The following is a 20,054-nucleotide window of genomic DNA, read 5'->3' on the forward strand; positions in this document are numbered from 1 at the left end:
AATCGACCCAGAGCACAGGTTTATAGATAATACTCGCTGTTCAGGCAGAAAGTCTTATACACCAATAAAGTTACCATCAATAAAGTTTGTATATCATCTCGTGGTAGATAAGCGCATCTCGTATATGGTACAAGGATCGTACTAAACATATACTACTGTAGTAGCTGTAAAATATCGACATCACACGATAGGTAAATAATGGATTTTAGTACTGCAGAAAAATAATGTCAAAAGGTAATGGTTTAAAAAAAAATAAGACTATAGTTAATTAATCAACCTTTAAGGTATAAAATTTGGTAAGTGTTATTATTAATAAAATAGTTTGTTATATTTATGTTGTTTTATTTATTCCTCTGGAATGTTACAAATTTGTATTTGTACATAAGTTATATTATTAAAGCTTGAAAGTAAGAAATGGTTCTTTTTTATATTTTTTTTATTAAGTGGTGTTTTGTTTTGTATTAATATATACCGTTTTTTTAAATAAAATAACTCAACTACATTTTTTCAGTTTTATACAGTTTTTTTTCACAATATTTTAAAGTAATCTAAAGTTGTTTTATTTATTCCTCCGGAATATTACAAATTTGTATTTGTACATAAGTTATATTATTAAAGCTTGAAAGTAAGAAATGGTTCTTTTTTATATTTTTTTATGTGGTGTTTTGTTTTGTATTAATATATACCGTTTTTTTTAAATAAAATAACTCAATTACATTTTTTCAGTTTTATACAGTTTTTTTTCACAATTTCACAATATTTTAAAGTAATCACTTATCAGTCAAATTTTAAATATATTAATTTCCTGCTATGCGTTCCAGTTCTACCAACTTATTTCTTTGTAAAATTAAATAAACTGCTTTGAGATTAAAATGACAGACACATCTATCACTGTCAAGAATCTTGTCATTGGACAGACTATACAAAGGGTTAAAGTTTCAAATTCGCAAAATTTTCATTTTCAAATTCGGTTTCATAAAAAATTCAGTGGGGTGAAAACCGTATATCTTTATACCTATACTCATAAACGAGAATGGGAACTGTAAAACACACGAAAATGGGACACCCTGTACTATATAATCGAATGAAAACAGCGTTTTGGGTAAGCCATTGTAACGTGTCCATGGATCCTATACCCGGTGGCATTATATAAATAAAAAAATAATTCAATTTCAGTAGGCGAATATACAGGGTGACGACGGATTTAGTAGCAATGAAATATTTATAAAAAAAATGTGACTTCCCATAGTAGATTCTGACACCAAATTAATTTACTATAACTAAAATAAATTAAAAAAAAAACTATGGTCTGGGCAGACTTTGCCTTAAGCCCTGTTTACAATAAATGATCTGAGTAAAACGAATCACAATTATAGTGACGGTTCACCGTTGTCGATAACATCGATAAAGGTACAAGTTAACCCTTCGGAGGAGAGCGAAGAGTCGCGCCGAACGAATTTGTGACGTTTATGACATTTTAAGCTGTCGTCTGGTCGTCGAGGTGGAAGTCCAGGTAGGTGCCTTCCCGTCGCATCACAACCCTGAGCAAATCGCCGGCCTCCACGGGCTTGTGCTCCAGTAGATAGCAGGTTTTCTTCGAGTGGAAACTATCTATAGCGATAAAGTAAGAAAAGTTAATTATTTCAGTAAAAAAGAACAGTGTGTGCACTATGTGCGCATATTTAAAGCGAAACTTCTTACTAACAGCTATTAAACTGAAGGATTTGAAGGATATATACTTTTTTATAAATGCCTTTTATAAACTTCAAAGAATTAGAGTTAATATAAAACCGTATACTATTCCACCTTTATAATTTTTTAATGTTTTCTTTTAATTTTTATTAACCCGGCCGGATAGCCATGGCAGCTGTGGCCATTAAACCAAAATATTACTACAGCTGTATGTCTGACTACTACCACAGATTAGGTATACTATATGTATACAGATAAAAATCTTATCCCTAATTCGTGGCACGAAAATTTTTTTTATGACGATGTGCAAACGAGTAAAATTTCCTGTGCGCAAAAATAAACTGGCGTAAAATGACAATAAACAGCGCAATAGAGATATATTGCGAAACCGAATAGCGTGCATGGACGTTAATAAGGCCAGGTGTTATCCTTTACGTGAGGTGGTATTAACTCTCTTCATTTATAGTTATCGGATCGGAAAGAATTCTGTTCGCGTCGCGTCCGCTATTTAAACTTTGAATTTAAAACTTTGAAATTGTTTTGTTTACTAGGTATTTTAAAACTAAAGGGCTAAAGTGCTTATTTCCAGTGCTTTATTGTTCAACGTCTGCCAGTGGGTTTAGGGCAACAAGCAACAAATTATCTTAGAAGGGCTAAGTCGTCATCTGGTGTAAACCTAAGCCTCTTTATAGGTTCTTTAATATTGGAAGAGGTGGAATCCATATTTTGGGCCATATTTATTTAATTAAAACTAATCCCAGCTACTTAAATATCAAATTACCTAATAAAACTAAGTAATAATTAAAATAAATACAAACATAACCTAAAATAAAAGATCTCGCCGGCCGGCCCCGGTTGTCAAACACCCGCACGTGCCCATTTAAGCAATTTTTAAACTTTATGTAAAAATAGCGCTTGGTGTAATTGATCCGCAAATTACGTCAGGCGGTCACGTTATTAGCGGGTATTGAGGTTAAAAATTGACTCGCGCATATCGTAACCATGATAAGGTACGCGTAAATACTGCATGACGCTATTCGGTTTTCCGAGATATCTCTAATAACTGTTCCGGTCAGGCGCTGTGTACAATTTTAGGGGCCATAAGTGGGCGTGCTATGTGCGCAAACTAGTAACCTAACTAGTGCCCGATACCGAAAATTGGAACCACGAAAAACAATAAAGAAAAAACAAAGTTTATAATCTGTATAATCTGTGCTACTACTAACCAACAATTTGTTTTGTGTGGTCTCTGGTTTGTTTTTGTTTAAATGTTTTGTTTAATTATTTATAGTGATTTACAGTAATTTTATTAAATTATACGAATATTCTCATTGATTATTGACTTGAAATAAATATGACAGTGTCCTACAATGACAATACGCGTTACTAACTCTAAATTCTAATCTGAGCCGGCAAATGAGCTAGATGCGTTAGGTAACGGTCTAGGTACCGTTATTCAGAAGCTACAAACCTATCGATGAAAATATACATGAAAATTTCCTTCCTCCGTGTACACATCAAGGTTGGTACAGTATCATGATGCAAAGAAAACAAGGTATGATATTGCGCAGGTTGGTCACTACGTCACAGGTGATAACGGTTACCTTTGGTCGGCAATCTCCGCGCGCCAATTTCAAATCGTCAAACTGATGACACCTTTGAATAAGAAGACTAAGGAAGGAGCATATCAAAAATCTTAGGTACACCGCGATGGGCCTCAAATATGGTCGACTTAAATTCCTTAGATTTACTACCTTTATACAACTATCAGTAGTAGAATAAATAATAAATAACATAAAATAAGCTCCGTAAAGACTGACAAATCCACAAAATTTCAAATCAAATTCAAATGTGTCAAATGAATCGTCAAACAGAACTGTCAAGGATCCCCACCCTAGAGAGCTTTTATGGTGGCTTTTCCGCCCACCATGCATGAATACATGGATAGCATTATGCTCCTTCCTTAGTCTTCTTATTCAAAGGATGACACATAATAAATATGAAAATTACATTTCAAATGGCAAGCCTCTCTTTCCTTGTCTAAGTGTCAAGCTCATTAATTTGACATAACATTTGAGGTTCTGTCCCAATTCTTCTCTATTTCGAGTTCTGTTTTTGTTAGTGGCAATGGAACAATATGGATTTTTGTATGGCGTAGTGACGTCACAGGTGATATGCGCAAACTGAACGAAATTGGACCCGCTATCGATCATACCATGTTTTCTTTGTATCATGGTTCAATATCGAGTTTATTATAGTGATTTTCTTTACCGAGTATGAAAAAGATCGTTACCCAGTGTTGCCACAAGCTTATTTTTCATCGGGGCAGATTATGACGAGATAGCGGGGTTAAATTGTTTTATAAAGGTGTGGCTGTAGCAATACTGCCGTTACCACTTTTTCTCTCGCTAGCTCGTGCGTCACGGCCGTCATTCAATGTCACGGCCATGAATTTTTACTCCCAACGTGCGTAAAGAAGTTTCACTTCAAAAAGGAAACAAAAACATAGATATGTACCATATGACCAAAAAAAACGGCGTCAAAGATGGCTGGTGAGTGACGATCAATGACAATTTGGCCAGGTCAACCCTAGACGTCACTATTTGGCCCGTACTCTTCTTTATTCTTTAATGGCGCTTACTGCCAGTTGATTTAAGAAGGATGTAATTTATTTTTATATTATTGAGTAAAAATGATTTTTAAACGATGTATATTAAAATTCGAAAAAAATGTAATTATTTTTTTTGGGGAATAGATTTGTGTGTTGGGAAATGTTCTATCTTTCTATAATTAGTGTTATTTTTGACAAGTTTTATATCAATTTTTAGCAAATGACGTCTAGAGATTGACCTCACCAAATTATTATCGATAGTCATGCCCCAGCCATTCTTGACGTTCTAATTTCGATCGTACGGTATATGAAACCATTCCAATTTTAGTTTATTAGTACAAAACATAGATATGTATAATAAAAGACTAACTAATTTGCATTGATTTGTTTTGACACAACACACAAAAACAAACTGTAAACAACCCGTTTGTACAACAGACTATACAGGGTGGCGCACCTCATTCGCCTCGGTTGATTATACGAAAACGGAAAGATGTAGAAACAAAATATTTTATGGGTATATGTGGGGAGGAAATATGCACAATTTAAAATTATTTTGAAATATACAGGGTGTTTCAGAACTAAGAACCATACCAAAGTTATATTTTTTCTTATGGAACACCCGGTATTTTAATTCATTTTTGGATTCTTGCATTTATTATAAGGATTAAATATGTTTAAAGTCTTTGGTTTTTGAGATATTTAAAGATATTTAATTATGAATGCTACAAAAGAATTGATTATTAACACCCTGTACATTACTTTTCAGAATTAATTCTTGTGCTGAGTTTAAAGGTGAAGAAATAAACTTACTGAAAAATGTTATTGCTTTCTTAAATTTATACAGGGGTACCAAAAATTGGTGATCTATTTTAAAGATTTATTTTACATAAAAACTTTGTTATTTCAAATGCAACACCCTGTATTTTTTTAAATAAGTCGAAGCAGATTCAAATGCTCTTTCAAACTATATTACGGTTTCCTATACCTATCTATCTCAGATTTTGAATAAAAAGCGATTTTTAAATAAAATGACAATCAAGATGGCTGGTATCGCCATGGCAATTTTCTAGTGACAGTAACAATTTTCAAAATCGACATTAGTTTATGGACATCTATAAGTATAAGGTCGCGATAATTAACTTCTCCCCTCCTATACAATCTAGATCGCTCTTACCTTTCGTTGAATACTCGATATGCTTCTGATATCTCATCTCGTACCACGTGTAGAGTCCGTTAATATGCCCACTTTCGGTAACTTGTATGTTCTGAGTCTTTCTTACATAATCTTTATCGTCGACGGAGAAAGATATGGGATTAGAATATTCCTTATAGGCGAAATTTTCTAAATTTGGATGTTCACATCCCTAAAAAAATAGTAATTATATAAGCATACATATACGGTAAACGCAAAACATTTTCCAATACAGGTTATCAATCATATCGACATTGACACTAAAGTCTATAACCCTGACTAAATGAAATTTTGTCAAAAATGTTTAAATTTGTTGAACAATTTAAAATACCGAGCAGCTCTTCATTATACTTTATAGGGCAAATGATTGTAACAGATATTTTATTTAGATTACAGCTGCAAAAATTAGTTTGAACCGATTTTTATTATTGCTATATTGGTTACAAGATGTTCAGTCAGGGAAGTAAGTTTGATTGATAAGCACATTATACCCCACTTAAAGTTATTTCTACCTTAGTTTTTATTAAATTCTGTGATGATTAGTTTATGCATTAATAGCACCCTCTTATTTGTTATTACCACTTATGGCGTTGTAAGATTGTACATGAATAAATAAATAAATAACCCATAATAACGCTTAGAATAATCTTCATAATGTAATATAAAACAAATAAAATCAATTAATTACTAAAATATTAGGTATTAAATTAAAAATAAAACGTAAAAATCTTTAAAAAATGATGTAATAAATATACTATTTGTCAATTTTAAATTAAGATTCATCTCATAAATCCATCACAATTTGGCAGCGCTGTCGACATCGCTTGTCACTCAAAGTTGATCACGTGCATCGGAAATTGTTTTGCGATTACTGTATAAGTATACATAACACACAAGTGTCTTTGGCTTTAACCACGAAGTTTATAGGACCTAAGCTTAAAGTTATTTTTTTTTCTCTGTGAACCCCAATATAGTCAAGTAATATACAGGGTGGTCCGAACTGTATTCCGGAAACTTCAGCGGCATATTCTGCAGATAAAAATAAGGCAAAAAAGTTCGTATAAATGTATGTCCTAAAATGCTTAGTTTCGGAGATACAGCGAGAGATCGGAATTTCTAACCAATCGAGGTCTTTAAATTCAACCAATAAAATGAATATTGTATCATCGTATCGTCGGATAACGGATGCATGAAAATCAAGCTTTACTCGTAGAAATTTTTACCAAGAGATCTTTTTTACGTAAAAAACGTCGTAAATGTATATTTTTTACTCAGTAGTTTTATACAGCTTCGGACAAAAAGATATTACTCTTCAAGCCAGTTAAAAAATATGTAGGTGGCGCCCTCTACAAGTAAGAGTCATATTGACATCAAAATCAAATTTCTCATGTCAAAAAACTCCCAGACACCAATTTTCATCCAAATATTGACGTTACTTCAGAAATTATTTGGAAAAAATCGAAATAAAAATGAAATTTCTACACCCTGTATATACGAAACTAAGCGTTATAGGACATACATTTATACGAACTATTTTACCTATTATTATCTGCAGAATACGCTGCCGAAGTTTCCGAAATACAGTTCGGACCACCCTGTATATTACTTCACCATATTGGGTGAATTTCACTATCATTATTTTATTACTTACCGAATATTCGTTCATAAATTGAGCTATTTTATAGTCGAAAACGTTACTGTCTCGAACAAAGTTCCATGTCTCCAGCTTCTCCGAATAAATTAGTACAACTTTGACGACAACTATTAACGGAAACATTATAATCTCTGGATGTTCGGTTCTAACTTTTTCCTTAAAAACAATAAAAAATAAAGTAACGACTGTTCAGCGATCGTTCAAAGTTACGTCATCATCATTTGTCAAGTTTGCGTTTAAGGGTGTGTCTGAGATCAGTTCATATTGTTTAGAAAATTTTAAGTACGTTCCTAAATTATTAATTGAGTGAGCTACATTTTTAAAGCTATGGGGAAGCCTAGCGACACTGGAAACATTACAAATGAAAGTTCCAAGGGACCAAATCCAAAGGAAACTACAGGAGGGGCGGCTGACACTTGCTTGGGATCATCCTCCACAAGTGGCACACAAGCTACCACCTTCTCCAGCAAGGGTCGGGAGCCCACCACTAGACTCAATAAGCGACATAAGCTACCGTTTCGTCTACCCGGCCTGGGTCAACCAGGCGGGCTAGACGATCCTCTAAGAGTAGGTCTTAGCGGAGCAGAAGCACGGAGATACCTCCGACTGCTCCACGAAGAACTTGCTCCAGAGGAAGCAAAAGCGAAAGCACTCCTCCGAAAAGGGGAGAGTAAAGAAACCAAGAAACAACCTGACTCATCTCCATCAAAGGGCAAGAGAGGGAGCGAGAACCTCTCACCTCTTCTCCGGCAGGGAGAGCCAGGATGGAAAGCCGTCCAACACCGGGAGGCAAGCAGGAACGTATCACCAGCTTTGCCGCTATTGCTGGACAAGTGAAAATGGCGGTGCTGCCAAAGGATTTTCCAGAGGTTGCTCTGACCACCGACCAGCAAACGTCTCTAGAAGAGGCTATACTGGACGAAGTAGTGGAGATCGGATCGCAACACAATGATCTACAAAATGTGGATCAGCTGCGTTTTGCGGGGATACACTTTCGGGTGGGCATGATCCTCATAGATTGTGTGATGACTCAAGGAAACAGGGCCTATTTTACCATAAGGCCCGGTAGTCTGGGGGGCCCGTTAAAGGTTGTAAAATATTCATAATTTCAAATGTAAATTGACACAGCAGAGAAAAAAAAACAGTTACCTCTGATAAGGAAAATAGAATTAAATAAAATAAGCTTTAGATTGATATAATTAATGCATTTTTTAAAATTATTTATAAATTTATATCAAAGATACCGGCACCGGCGATTCCCCAATCTAAAAATAACGTTTTATTTTTTTAACCCAAACTAACAAAAGAATTTTTGAATTTTATTGGAAAAGAGGGCCCGAATTTTTGCTTGGGTCTTAGGGCCCGACTAGATGAAAAATAGGCCCTGCAAGGAAGGGGGACACAATAGATCTTTAAGGTCGCAGTGATTAACCCCCCCCCCTCTTACTCATTCTACATTCTACATGGATACCCCTGAATACCGCCAAGCTGTTGCTAGATATTCTATTAATCTTAATTGTTTTTAGACATACAACCAAAATTAATAAAGGCAAAAATACCCACTTGAAATAATAATAATCTAGGAACGCACCCAATTACTAATTTGAGAACGTACTTGAAATTTTCGAGATAATAAAAACATCTCAGACACACACTAAAACGAATATTAGATAATGATGACATAACGTTGAATCAACGTTGTCTGTAGCTGTCTTAGTCAACAATGTGTTTTTTTATTAATTTTAGGGTAGAAAATTACCTTCAAACCTATCGTCGGATGTAGTGATCCATCGGTACTCATTGGTTCTAGTACGCACGCCCAGCATTCTTTTAAATATTTGTGAAGACCGCACATCGTTGAATTATGGCCCATTTTGTTTTCTAAATAATGACCAATAAGAATAATAACAAGTTAAAGTCAATCCAACCGATCAGGGAAGATTTCGACAAACGACAATTAAAAATTGACAGAAAATATTATTTACGTGTGAACTAAAATGAGAGACCCAACTGTCAAGACAGACTATATACAGTTTGTGTCAAGTAGTTCAGAAAAAACTGGAAAGTTTCTGTTAATTATTGAAAATTATTGATAGAGTTTATTGTAAAAAAATATATGGGGAATTGATTCAACATGTCCAATAACAAATAAGGTCATTTTAACATATGTCATGTGAAAATGTCAAAATTGAAGGTGTCACATGTAAAAAATTGGGTTAAACATACGACACGGAGTATTCTAGCTAAACGTTAGATTTTTCTACAACCTTTATTTTAATCGTAGAAACTAAAAATTTATTAATATACAGGGTGTTCCATTTAAAAAATACTTTGTAATTTTTAATTTATTTGGGACACTCTGTACCTTGTAAAAATATTTTTAAATTGTAGCTCTAATAGTCCTTCAACGAACACAAAGCTTACAATTTGTAAAAATTTAATTAGCTATAATACTCCGTGTCGTCATCACGATTATAGACACATGAAATAAATACCATATTATAGAAAAAAACTACGTCAAATTGGCTTAGAAATGGCGATCAATGATAATCGTCTATAATTTTACATATAAAATGAAAACGATCTTTATTTCCAAAACAATTCTGAGACCGTTTTTTGTTCGATCGTATATGTTATCTACCCATTAGTCAAAATTATTTCTTTACTCTTAAATCGACATGGTAAAACGATCCCAATAAACTTTTTTTGGATAACTAATAAAATTTCCTATTTCTTCTGGTTTGTTCACCATAGAGTGTGGTCTGAAATTTAACGTGTAAGACAGTGATGGCTACAGCTTAATGAAAAATCAAATGTATTAGAAAGAGAAAAAAGTTCGTTTATACATTTCTTCTACCGCCCAAGTCGACGTTTACGAAAAAGCTGCATCTATGGTTGGATCTTTAATTTCTCCAATTAGATACTCATTTTACTACAGCTATAATGGATTCTTATTAAGTCTCGGTCTCAGAAATACGATGTGTCGCTGGCGAAACTGCAAAAACAAACAATCATAGTTATACTAAGGGCTGGCAAAGGTTAGTCTTGGGTCGAAATTTCCGTATGTAAGAAGAGTACAATGCGTTTATAATGTACTGAACAAAGAGAGAACAGTAAACACGTCGCCAAACGTTGAAATGAATCGAGAAACTGTGCACATTGCTAAGAGACGTGGAAGGGGATATAGCAGATTTGTCGCAGTTGACCGGTCGATCCAATCAGTACCTCTGTCAGTACTTAAAGTTCTAGAGAACATGTACATCACGATTTAATTACGTCTCGCGATACCTTATTTGTTTATTTATTAACGAGTCGTTGTAATTTTCCCTATAGCTTGAAAAAATTTAAGTGGAAGTTAGAAACACTTGCATTTTTGGTAAAAATAAGTGGAATTGAGTTGGTGTTCGACAGTGGTCGCGCTATTAGAACTCTGAATTCAAAAATCGATATCTCGAAATATATTAAACATAATTGATTGTAGTTGTTTCAAAAACTTTCTTAACATTTCTGCTATATTCTCTTCGCAGACAGTTTGTGAAAATCTTTATAAATAAAAAAGTTGCACGATTGCTGAAAATTGCTAATGGGTTGTCTAAAATTTTTGAATGGAAAAAACAACCTTATCGAATTTATCTTTTTTAAACATATTGTAAAAGATCCGATCTAATAAAAGAGTATAAAAAAAGTATCAATAAAAAAAGTTTCAATATCTAAAGTGATTCTTAAGTTATGGCGTGTTATGTGTTAAAAAGTTGAGTTTTTAAATTATCACGATTACTGACGTTTTATCGTTATAAAATAATGGACACCCTAACGATATCCTTATAATTCCATTTCAGGGCCCGCATTCTGTAACTTTGACATAAAAACGTTACGCTTTCAAAGCGGCGAGCGCAAGTATTCGATTAGCGAAACGCAAGGCAGTCGATTTTGGTATTCTCGTTGCCATGCGAATCGTGTTCTGGATACGCGTTGAGCACATATTGGCAACATCACAATTTCTAATGTAGGTAATAGTCAAAAGTTGATAACTGACGGATGTAACAATGAAAAATGTCAATGTTACGTGAATTTCATAACATATTTGAGTTATGTCAAGCAATTTTTCTATGGATATGTCATTATTCTTATTATACGAGGGAAGTGTTGAAGTCGCTTATCAGCATTTTCGATGTTTTGAACAATATTTATAGCTACCAAGTCGTAAATTATCAATTACTTATTGAGGAATTTATAGAAGAAGTAGTAATTTTCACTGAAGAGCAAGATAACGCACAAAATCACAATTTTTTCGATTTTCACTGACAGTTCGACAAGCAAAACGATCCTTTAAGGCAACCGTTTTCAAAGCGCTCAGCGCAATTAGGAAAGACGCTAAGCGTATCAGACGAGAATACCGAAATCGTTAATTAAGTGCGCGCTCAGCGAAAATTAACGTCATATACGCTGAGCGTCTAAAAGCGCTTAGCGGTTTCAAAGTTACAGAATACGGGCCCAGATGCTCAGAAACATATCTAATGATTTTATCTAGTTATCTTTTTGAAAAAAAAAGCCGTATAAGCGGTTTGCGATCGTAATTTTACTTTATTTGATCGGGAAAGGCGTACCGACAACGCCGCAACAGCACACCGTCGCGTTTCTCTCACTCCGACAAGATCCTTATGCGATTTACTTCCACACTGTGCAAATACCGACCCAGAAGTAACACTCGCCAGCACGGTATTATAACAAGCCAATGAATATTTATTTCTATGGCAATTGTAAAGAGTGAATGGAGATATTTTATTCCAACTTTTAAAGCAACATAATTAAGCATTATTAAATAGCTTAAATATAATATTAAGTTAAGTATCTTTTAGTTACGTAATCGAGGGCGCGATTTTTAAATTCATTGTTGCCAACCACTGGAATTTACTAACTAACTGGAATTTAAATTTCGCGCTGGGGATTCAGGTGGTAGCTCTGCTGCAAAAAATGTCAAGTTGCCACATTTATTTATTTATTTCCTGATATTGTCATTCGTTTTGACACTTTAGTTTTGTATTACGAGTTTCTGGTTTTAATAAATAGTGTTGTAATACTTTAAGCTTAAAAATGTTTACTAGCAGACCTCGCAGTCAAAAATTGTTCTTTTTAGAACCTATTTTAGTGCGAAGTGTACAAGATAGATTAATAGCCGTAAAAAACTCATCGCAACTTGAGGAGCGGAGGTGAGTTTTGTTGATATAAAAAGTTAAAAGTTTGTTGAAACTAAAAGTTTATTTGGTTTGAACTGTATATTATCATTTATCATACTATTTCACATATGAACCGGCAACGCTGTATGCAGCTTTTTATTTTGTCTCTCTGTCTGTCTCAACTGATCGTATATATTTATCTCTGTCATATGCACTAAAATTCAGATCACGGAAATAAAATGACCATTGTGATATACAGTATGATCTAATAAAAAACAGCTTATAATTTTACACACAAATTGTATAATTTTTTACATTGATCATTATTCCTAAGGTAATTTAAAGCCGTTTTTTCGATCATACTGTATTCACAATCACATACAAATTCTGGATGTGAATACGAAAATTAAACGCGATAAATAACTCACCAACAACTATCATTTTACCCTGTGGAATGTTATTGACTCGTAGAATATGGTCGAAAAAGTCCATATACTGAAAATCACTATCAGACTTAATAGTAGTGTAAAATTGCGAACCTAGTTTGATAGCTAATAGGAAACCCAACAAAGGAAAACACATCAAATCCATTATCTGAAAATATTTAGACTCATGAAACAAATATTACAAATTACAATCTAGGATTTAGCTTAAAGTTCCATTCAAAATTTAAAGCGCAAATCGTAAAGTACATAATGGGTATTACTACAGAAACGCATTTTGATTTTTAGCTTTGAATAAGAAGACTAAGGAAGGAGCATATCAAAAATTTTAGGTACACCGCGATGGGCCTCAAATATGGCCGACTTAAATTCCGGTTTATCAGTGTCGTTCTAATTTTATTTAAAAAATGTAAAACTATGATGTAGGGTAGACGTGGGGTAGATTCAATAATTTGTTGTTTTATTTTACGTTGTGAATAAATGTTGGTAGTTATTAAAATTGTTATAAAAATATATAGTAGTAATAAAAATAGATAAGTTATAATAAGTATTTATTACCACAAACATCCGATACGCTACTGAAGCAGGTAAGTCAAATTAACGTATCCAAATTCTTTGACATCTAATCTTTGACAAGTAATAAATAAAAGCTAAAGTGCAAGAAAAATATATAATTTAGTTAATTTAAGTGAATTTCATAAATGATCGGTTTACTACACGTATGTATATTATATAGTCACTTACTAGCGAAAAGTTGTTCCATTATTTCACTCAATTTTTGCCGAGATCTACCGCACGCTACACAACCAACTATTTTAGAGTCTTTTTCAATAAATCGCGATAGTGTCACTGTTAATTTAAGTGCTGCCACAATTTCCATCTAGATTTACTACCTTTATACAACTATCAGTAGTAGAATAAATAATAAATAGCATAAAATAAGCTCCGTAAAGACTGACAAATCCACAAAATTTCAAATCAAATTCAAATGTGTCAAATGAATCGTCAAACAGAACTGTCAAGGATCCCCACCCTAGAGTGCTTTTTCCGCCCACCATGCATGAATACATGGATAGCATTATGCTCCTTCCTTAGTCTTCTTATTCAAAAATTTTTAGGAAAACAATTAAATTATATGTATACAGGGTATCCCAGGCTGAGCGTGCATTAGATGTTTCTAGAGAACTACAACATCTGCTCGGAGATTTTTTGCACATCATAGTTTCACAACGAGATCTACCGATTAAAAATATTTTCAATATGGCGGCAACTTCCTTAATTTAAATGGGTGCCCCCATTTTTTATTATGTATGTACTTAAATTTTCTGTAAAATTTTATGAATTTTGATATTAAACACTCTATATCTAACATTAACCGTTTTTGAGAAAAAAAATATTTAAAATTTTTGAACGAAAAAAACTGCCTGTCAAGAATATGTGTACAGCCTAAACGTCAAATTTAGTGATTACCACAGCCACTGTGCCATAAAGAGAAAATATGTAGCTATCTATTTCAAAAATTAAATTGTTCGAATGTCATATAATAATGACCGCAGCTGTCATAGAATTGAGCGATTAAAAAATTATCATAAATCGTTTTTTTCAAATGAAAACCTACTTTTTTTATTTCACCAATGAAAAGGCTTTTCAATTCGTTACTTTTTGACTTTACATGTTCCTATACCTAAAATAAATCGTTTTTAAGTTATTTAAAATTTAGTTTTAAAGCTTATATTTTTTTGATTTTAACTAGTAGCCTATGACTTTAAACGTCAAGTGATGTAAAACAACAGATCTGACCATGTCATATTGTGACACTTTGTTCAAAAAGCAGTATGTATCAGTATGTTATCGATCATCATTTGCAAGCCAACTTTGCGTTGTTTTTTTTCAGTGTTGATACAGTATATTATTAATATAATTAATATCAACTATTAGATATCACTAAGGAGCGAAAATACGAGATATATTTTTATAAATACACTTTTAAGGTAACAGTATTTACAATATAGGAAATTCAAATAATTTGTTTTCTGACAGATGGAAATAAATTGTCTGACTTTTTGACAAATGTCAAAGGAAGATAGATAAAATCAAGAAAAATATATGTTTTCAAACTAAATCTTAAATAACTCAAAAACGATTTATTTTTGGTATAGGAACATGTAGGTATAGTTAAAAAGTAACGAATTGTCTAATCTTTTCACTAGTAAAATAAAAAAGTGGGTTTCCATTTGAAAAAAATGATTTATGATAACTTTTTAATCGCTCAATTCCATGACAGCTACAGCCATTATCATATGACATTTGAAAAATTTAATATTTGAAATCGATAACTACATGTCTTCTCTTTATATCACAGTAGCTGTAGCAATCACTAAATTTGACTTTTAGGCTATACAATTTTTTTTGACAGGTAGTTTCTCTCGTCCAAAAATTTTAAATATTTTTTTTATCAAAAACGGTTAATGTTAGATATAGAGTGTTTAACATCAATATACATAGAATTTTACAGAGAATTTAAGTATGTAATAAAAAATAGGGGCGGTTATTTAAAATAAGAAAGTTGTAGTCAACTTCCGGTATTTCCGGAAGTGCCGCCATATTGAAAATATTTTTAATGGATAGATCTCGTTGTAAAACAATGATGTGCAAAAAATCTCCGATCTAGATAATGTGGTTCTCTAGAAACTTCTAATGCACGCTCAGCCTGGGACACCCTGTATATTTTCATGTTATTGTATTTTGCTCTAAAACGATATGGAAATTTGGAAAAATATAAACGGGATTAACCATTTTACAACGAGCAAAATTTTTATATAGAATATATTTTTCTTAAAAGTTAATAAAAAAACGTTTCCTCTTGTAAAGACAATCCGGGGACGTACTGTATAATACTTACCGGTTTATGGGATTTACCAGATCTAACTCGTACAAAATCAGGATGACTTAATACGCCTGTCAACGTCAAAACTTCGTTGATTAATGGTACGTCGTTTAAAAAAGTTATAATTTCTTTAGAGACCAGCCAACAGGCTACGCAAGTATTTGGCTTGGTTATCTTCAAAAAAAAATCAAACAATTACATACACTATTATATGCTATACAATCGAAAAAATAGCGTCACAGTAGCCTTTGAAACGATAACCATCGATAATTTTTGTCAGACCACACTAAACATTTTCTATTTATACATAACGTTTTACATTGCATTCTATTCAGTCAAAACGCATCAACTAAAGCATTGTGTGTGAACAAAAAACAAAAAAGAGAACTACGTAACTACTAGTGATGGGATAACTCGAGCGAAAATTCGCTCGAGTACTCGATTATTGAAATAACCGACATCGCTCGATTATGAACGAGTGACGCAAGTGACGAGTACCAAGCGACGAACGCAAGCGATCCTAGAATGAAATAAATTGAAATCCGATTTTAATGTGACCTACTCGATAAAAAGCCGAGCTAGGTATTTTTACACAAATGAAGAAGGAAATTAAAGATAAATGATTATACTATATCCGTATTGTAGCACATTTTTAGACAACTTCTTTTTTTTAAGATTTTGATGGTTAAACATAGAGAAAATATTCCTTATGTTTGAACTAAATTTTCTCGAAAATAAAAACATAATTTAAAATTCCGATACAATACGGAAATAGACTGAAGTTTTGTGATTACAGTGATATATAATTCATATGGTTTTGTAACAAATTGCTCGCTATTTTATGGCAAATGCTGAAACTCTGCGAACCTTAATCAAGCCTTAATCACGTGCACGTGTGTTCGGAATTTTGGGTGTGGCTTAACACGACAGGATCGGGCTAAACCTTAGGCAGATTTCTGACATATAATATAAATTTCCTTCGGTCACATACCCGCTTTACAAGACACATGAGAGCGACCCGAAAGTACAGCATAATTAGAGGTGGGAATTCTAGTTCCTTGGGAGGAACTAGTTCCTTAGTTCTAGTTCCTCCAGAGGAATAGTTCTTTGAACTAGGTCTTTAGTTCACAATAGTTCCCGGCTAACATTGACATCCCCCTTGCTTGCTAATGCGTTTTGTTGTCAGTCAGAACTATTCACAGTATGATATGTATAATTTTTATAATGTACGGGGGAGGAGGAGATATAACGAGACGTGTAATTGTGTATGTTAAAAACATATAGGTAAGTTCATTGCAGATAAAAAAAATAAAAAAAACTCAAATCAGAATTTAAAAAACTATATCAGAAATCAATTGGAGCAAATATTACAAAAATTTTACGAAAAATTGCATTTTTGCTCACTACAAGCTTTTTGTTTTTGTCTAAAAATTCAGAATATCTACTTCGTTTTATAAGATTTTCTAAAATTTCAGGGACCTAAATTAAAACATTCCCATAAAATATTTAAAAACAAACTAAAAAAACAGTATCCACGATAATTTTCTGTGCTAATTACGCCGCGCCGGCTGTGGCAATAGACAAGGCCGAATCCGTCGCCGTCGCCTTGTATTATATCTCGGATCTGCCGACTGAATAGATTCCCGTGAACTAGTCTTTTAATAGTTCCTCTATGTCCGGATCCGATAACATACGACTGGCACTCCCCACGCCTACCTAGCATCAATCGCGCTGGCTGATCCATACGTAAACTAGTCTTTTATTTAGTTCCTCTAGTTCCTTTATGTCCGGATCCGATAACATACGACTGGCACTCCCCACGCCTGCCTAGCATCAATCGCGCTGGCTGATCCATACGTAAACTAGTCTTTTATTTAGTTCCTCTAGTTCTTTAGGTCAGGATCCGATAATATACGGCATACGGCTGGCACTCCCCACTCCTGCCTACCATTCGGCTACACGCGCTACGATCCGTCGCCATCGCATATTATTCTATACCGGTCACAGTCTCGATCCGGGAATAGGTCCTGAGGAACTAGTTCCTTTCATTCCGGGGTCGGAATAGTTCATTGGAACTAGTTCGTTCACGAACTACATACCTCTAAGCGTAATAGCCCCGTTCTCAGAATAGCGACACGTCTAAAGAACCAATCAGATTTGTACAAAATTCAAACAGCTGTCAATTTTGAATATTGAGCAAATTTCATTGGTTCTTTTGACGTGTCGCTCGACAATACCGATGTTCTGAGAACGACGCTTTAAGTAAATTCTTTACAAGATCTAATCTATTTCCACTTGAGTCTAAGAGAGGGCGCTGTCGAGATATTTTTGTTTTTACCGTTTCGTGTTGGTCTTAGCGTTATCTATAAAGCTCGACCAATACACACTTTAAATAATTGAAATTAAATTTAATTATTTGAATAAATTAACTTAGAATGTTAACGTATTACAATATTTTGAAGAGATGCGAGGCATCACCCGCATCAATGGAAGCTTCGCCGCTGCTTACAACCCTATGCCTTTTATAGAAGAAATACTTTTGTAACTAAGAAAAAGTCTAAAAGTTTTGAAAATTATCTAATTTTTAAACCACTTGACCCTACCTAAACATCCCTAGCCACAACCCTACAAAACAGGATCGCGACAATATCGCCCATCACTATCAAAGGTCATTGTGACGCTGTTTTTTTTTCAATAATACACTCAGATGATAAAAAAAATGCAACAGAGAGATTTTTGATCAAATTTAAAGTGTTATATTTTTGTTACTTTTTTTTCATGAATTTTTTAGCAAACTATGTATAAATATATCACCTTTTATTCGTAAACTCTGTTTTTTATAAAGTTTAGTATTTGGGATATTATACAGGGTTAATCGAGGTGTTGCTTTTTTATCCTACTTTAAAACACCCTGTGCACTAATTTTCGTGTGTAAATTTTCCTGAAATATAATTTTAAAGGTCAGAACCGTGTCTCCTGAGAATTTTGATGTTTGGATCATGTCAATACATGCCTTGGTTAATTTTTAAGAGCGAAATGAGCTGCCCACCAACAATTTGCAACTTTTTTAATTATCATTTATTTTTGAAGTTATTTTTCAATCAGTCAATTATGCGACAAGACGGCTTTGGTGATTATTGTGAACCATATACTACTATCAGAGTAAGTAAACCGACGAGTAGCGACAGTCCCATTTTCGATTTTCTTTGCGGCTGCGCGAAATAAGTAGGTTATCTGTCATATGAAGAAGCGAAGTTGCCACTGTTGCCATTTATCAAATATCTCTATATACTTTATTTCAAGTATGCCTCAGGCAACGAATCATTTTTTTTTTCATTCAAATTTAGAAATAAGGATAAAACAAAACAAAAAAAATATGTATAAAACTTTATAAAGTTGAGCAGTTAAATACGTAGTCTATCTGTCAAACACGTCAAAAGAGCGGACGGTTTCTGTCGCTAGGGCTAAAAATAAGAAAAAAATAACACTTTAAATTTGAACAAAAATTTCTCTGTTGCCTTTTTTTGCACCTGAGTGTACAGGGTGGGTCAAATTCGACGCTTTTAAATGGAAAGAACCTTTTCTATAGGAGATAGACGAAAACTAATATCGGTGTCTGGAGCTCAATTTTCATCAAAAACATGATGGGGAAAACCGCACATCAATATCTGTTACCGTTTCGGAGTTACGGGGTGTTTTTCAAAAATGTGCATTTTTAACAAATCGCTGTAAATAACTTTTTTGCTATGGAAAATTTTGTATTTCTATGAAAACATTTCCAAAGCATCTTTTTACGTAGAATTTAATGATTTAAGTTTAATTTTTTTAAAATTAATAATTTGAGAGTTATCAACAGAAAAATTGATTTTTTCTTTGGGACACCCTCTATATTTTTAATTAAGTGAAAAGAATTTAAAATTACCTATCCAAAAATATAGCACACTTGATATTTTGTTATAATCCCCTTCGAAATACAGAATATTTAAAAGTTCGCCACTTTTAACTAGTAGGCTTTGGACCCCTTATTGATGATATGCCCTTAATGGAACTCGAAAACATATTTTTCCAGCAAGACGACGCACCGCCTCTGAACGAAGTTATTAGCAAATTTTTGCAGCCAATTTCAAGAATAACTGGATAGCTAACCAAGATCCCAACCGTTGGCCGTCGAGGCCGTTTGACTTAGAGCCCATGGATCTAATCCTATGGATATATTTGCGAAAAAAGGTTCCTTATTCTTCCGTATAATCTAGACAAGAATTAAAAATAGCAGTTATTAAAGGGTATCTTTCACCCCCACTGAGTTAATGAATTCCGCGAGAAATGTTCAAAAACTGCCCCGTCTGTCCATAACAGATAACAGTCGATATGTCGAACACCTGTAGCAAAATCTAG

General features: G+C 33.5%; 1 protein-coding gene across 1 annotated transcript in view; it reads right to left on the reverse strand.

Moving 5' to 3' along the window:
* Positions 1–837: 837 nt before the first annotated feature.
* The window catches only part of LOC115888144 (protein arginine N-methyltransferase 9-like), a 32,296-nt gene continuing 13,079 nt past the window's right edge, over positions 838–20,054 (reverse strand). Inside the window, exons 8-13 of the mRNA XM_030907740.1 lie at positions 15,675–15,833; positions 12,758–12,923; positions 8,912–9,033; positions 7,150–7,308; positions 5,481–5,670; positions 838–1,611 (exon numbers count right to left, since the gene is read on the reverse strand). Of these exons, the coding sequence (XP_030763600.1) occupies positions 1,478–1,611; positions 5,481–5,670; positions 7,150–7,308; positions 8,912–9,033; positions 12,758–12,923; positions 15,675–15,833 (930 nt within the window). The 3' untranslated portion in view covers positions 838–1,477. The remainder of the gene's footprint in view (positions 1,612–5,480; positions 5,671–7,149; positions 7,309–8,911; positions 9,034–12,757; positions 12,924–15,674; positions 15,834–20,054) is intronic.

Source organism: Sitophilus oryzae, unplaced genomic scaffold (assembly GCF_002938485.1).
Source record: "Sitophilus oryzae breed Bouriz unplaced genomic scaffold, Soryzae_2.0 scaffold_684_pilon_pilon, whole genome shotgun sequence".
Lineage (NCBI taxonomy): Eukaryota > Metazoa > Arthropoda > Insecta > Coleoptera > Curculionidae > Sitophilus > Sitophilus oryzae.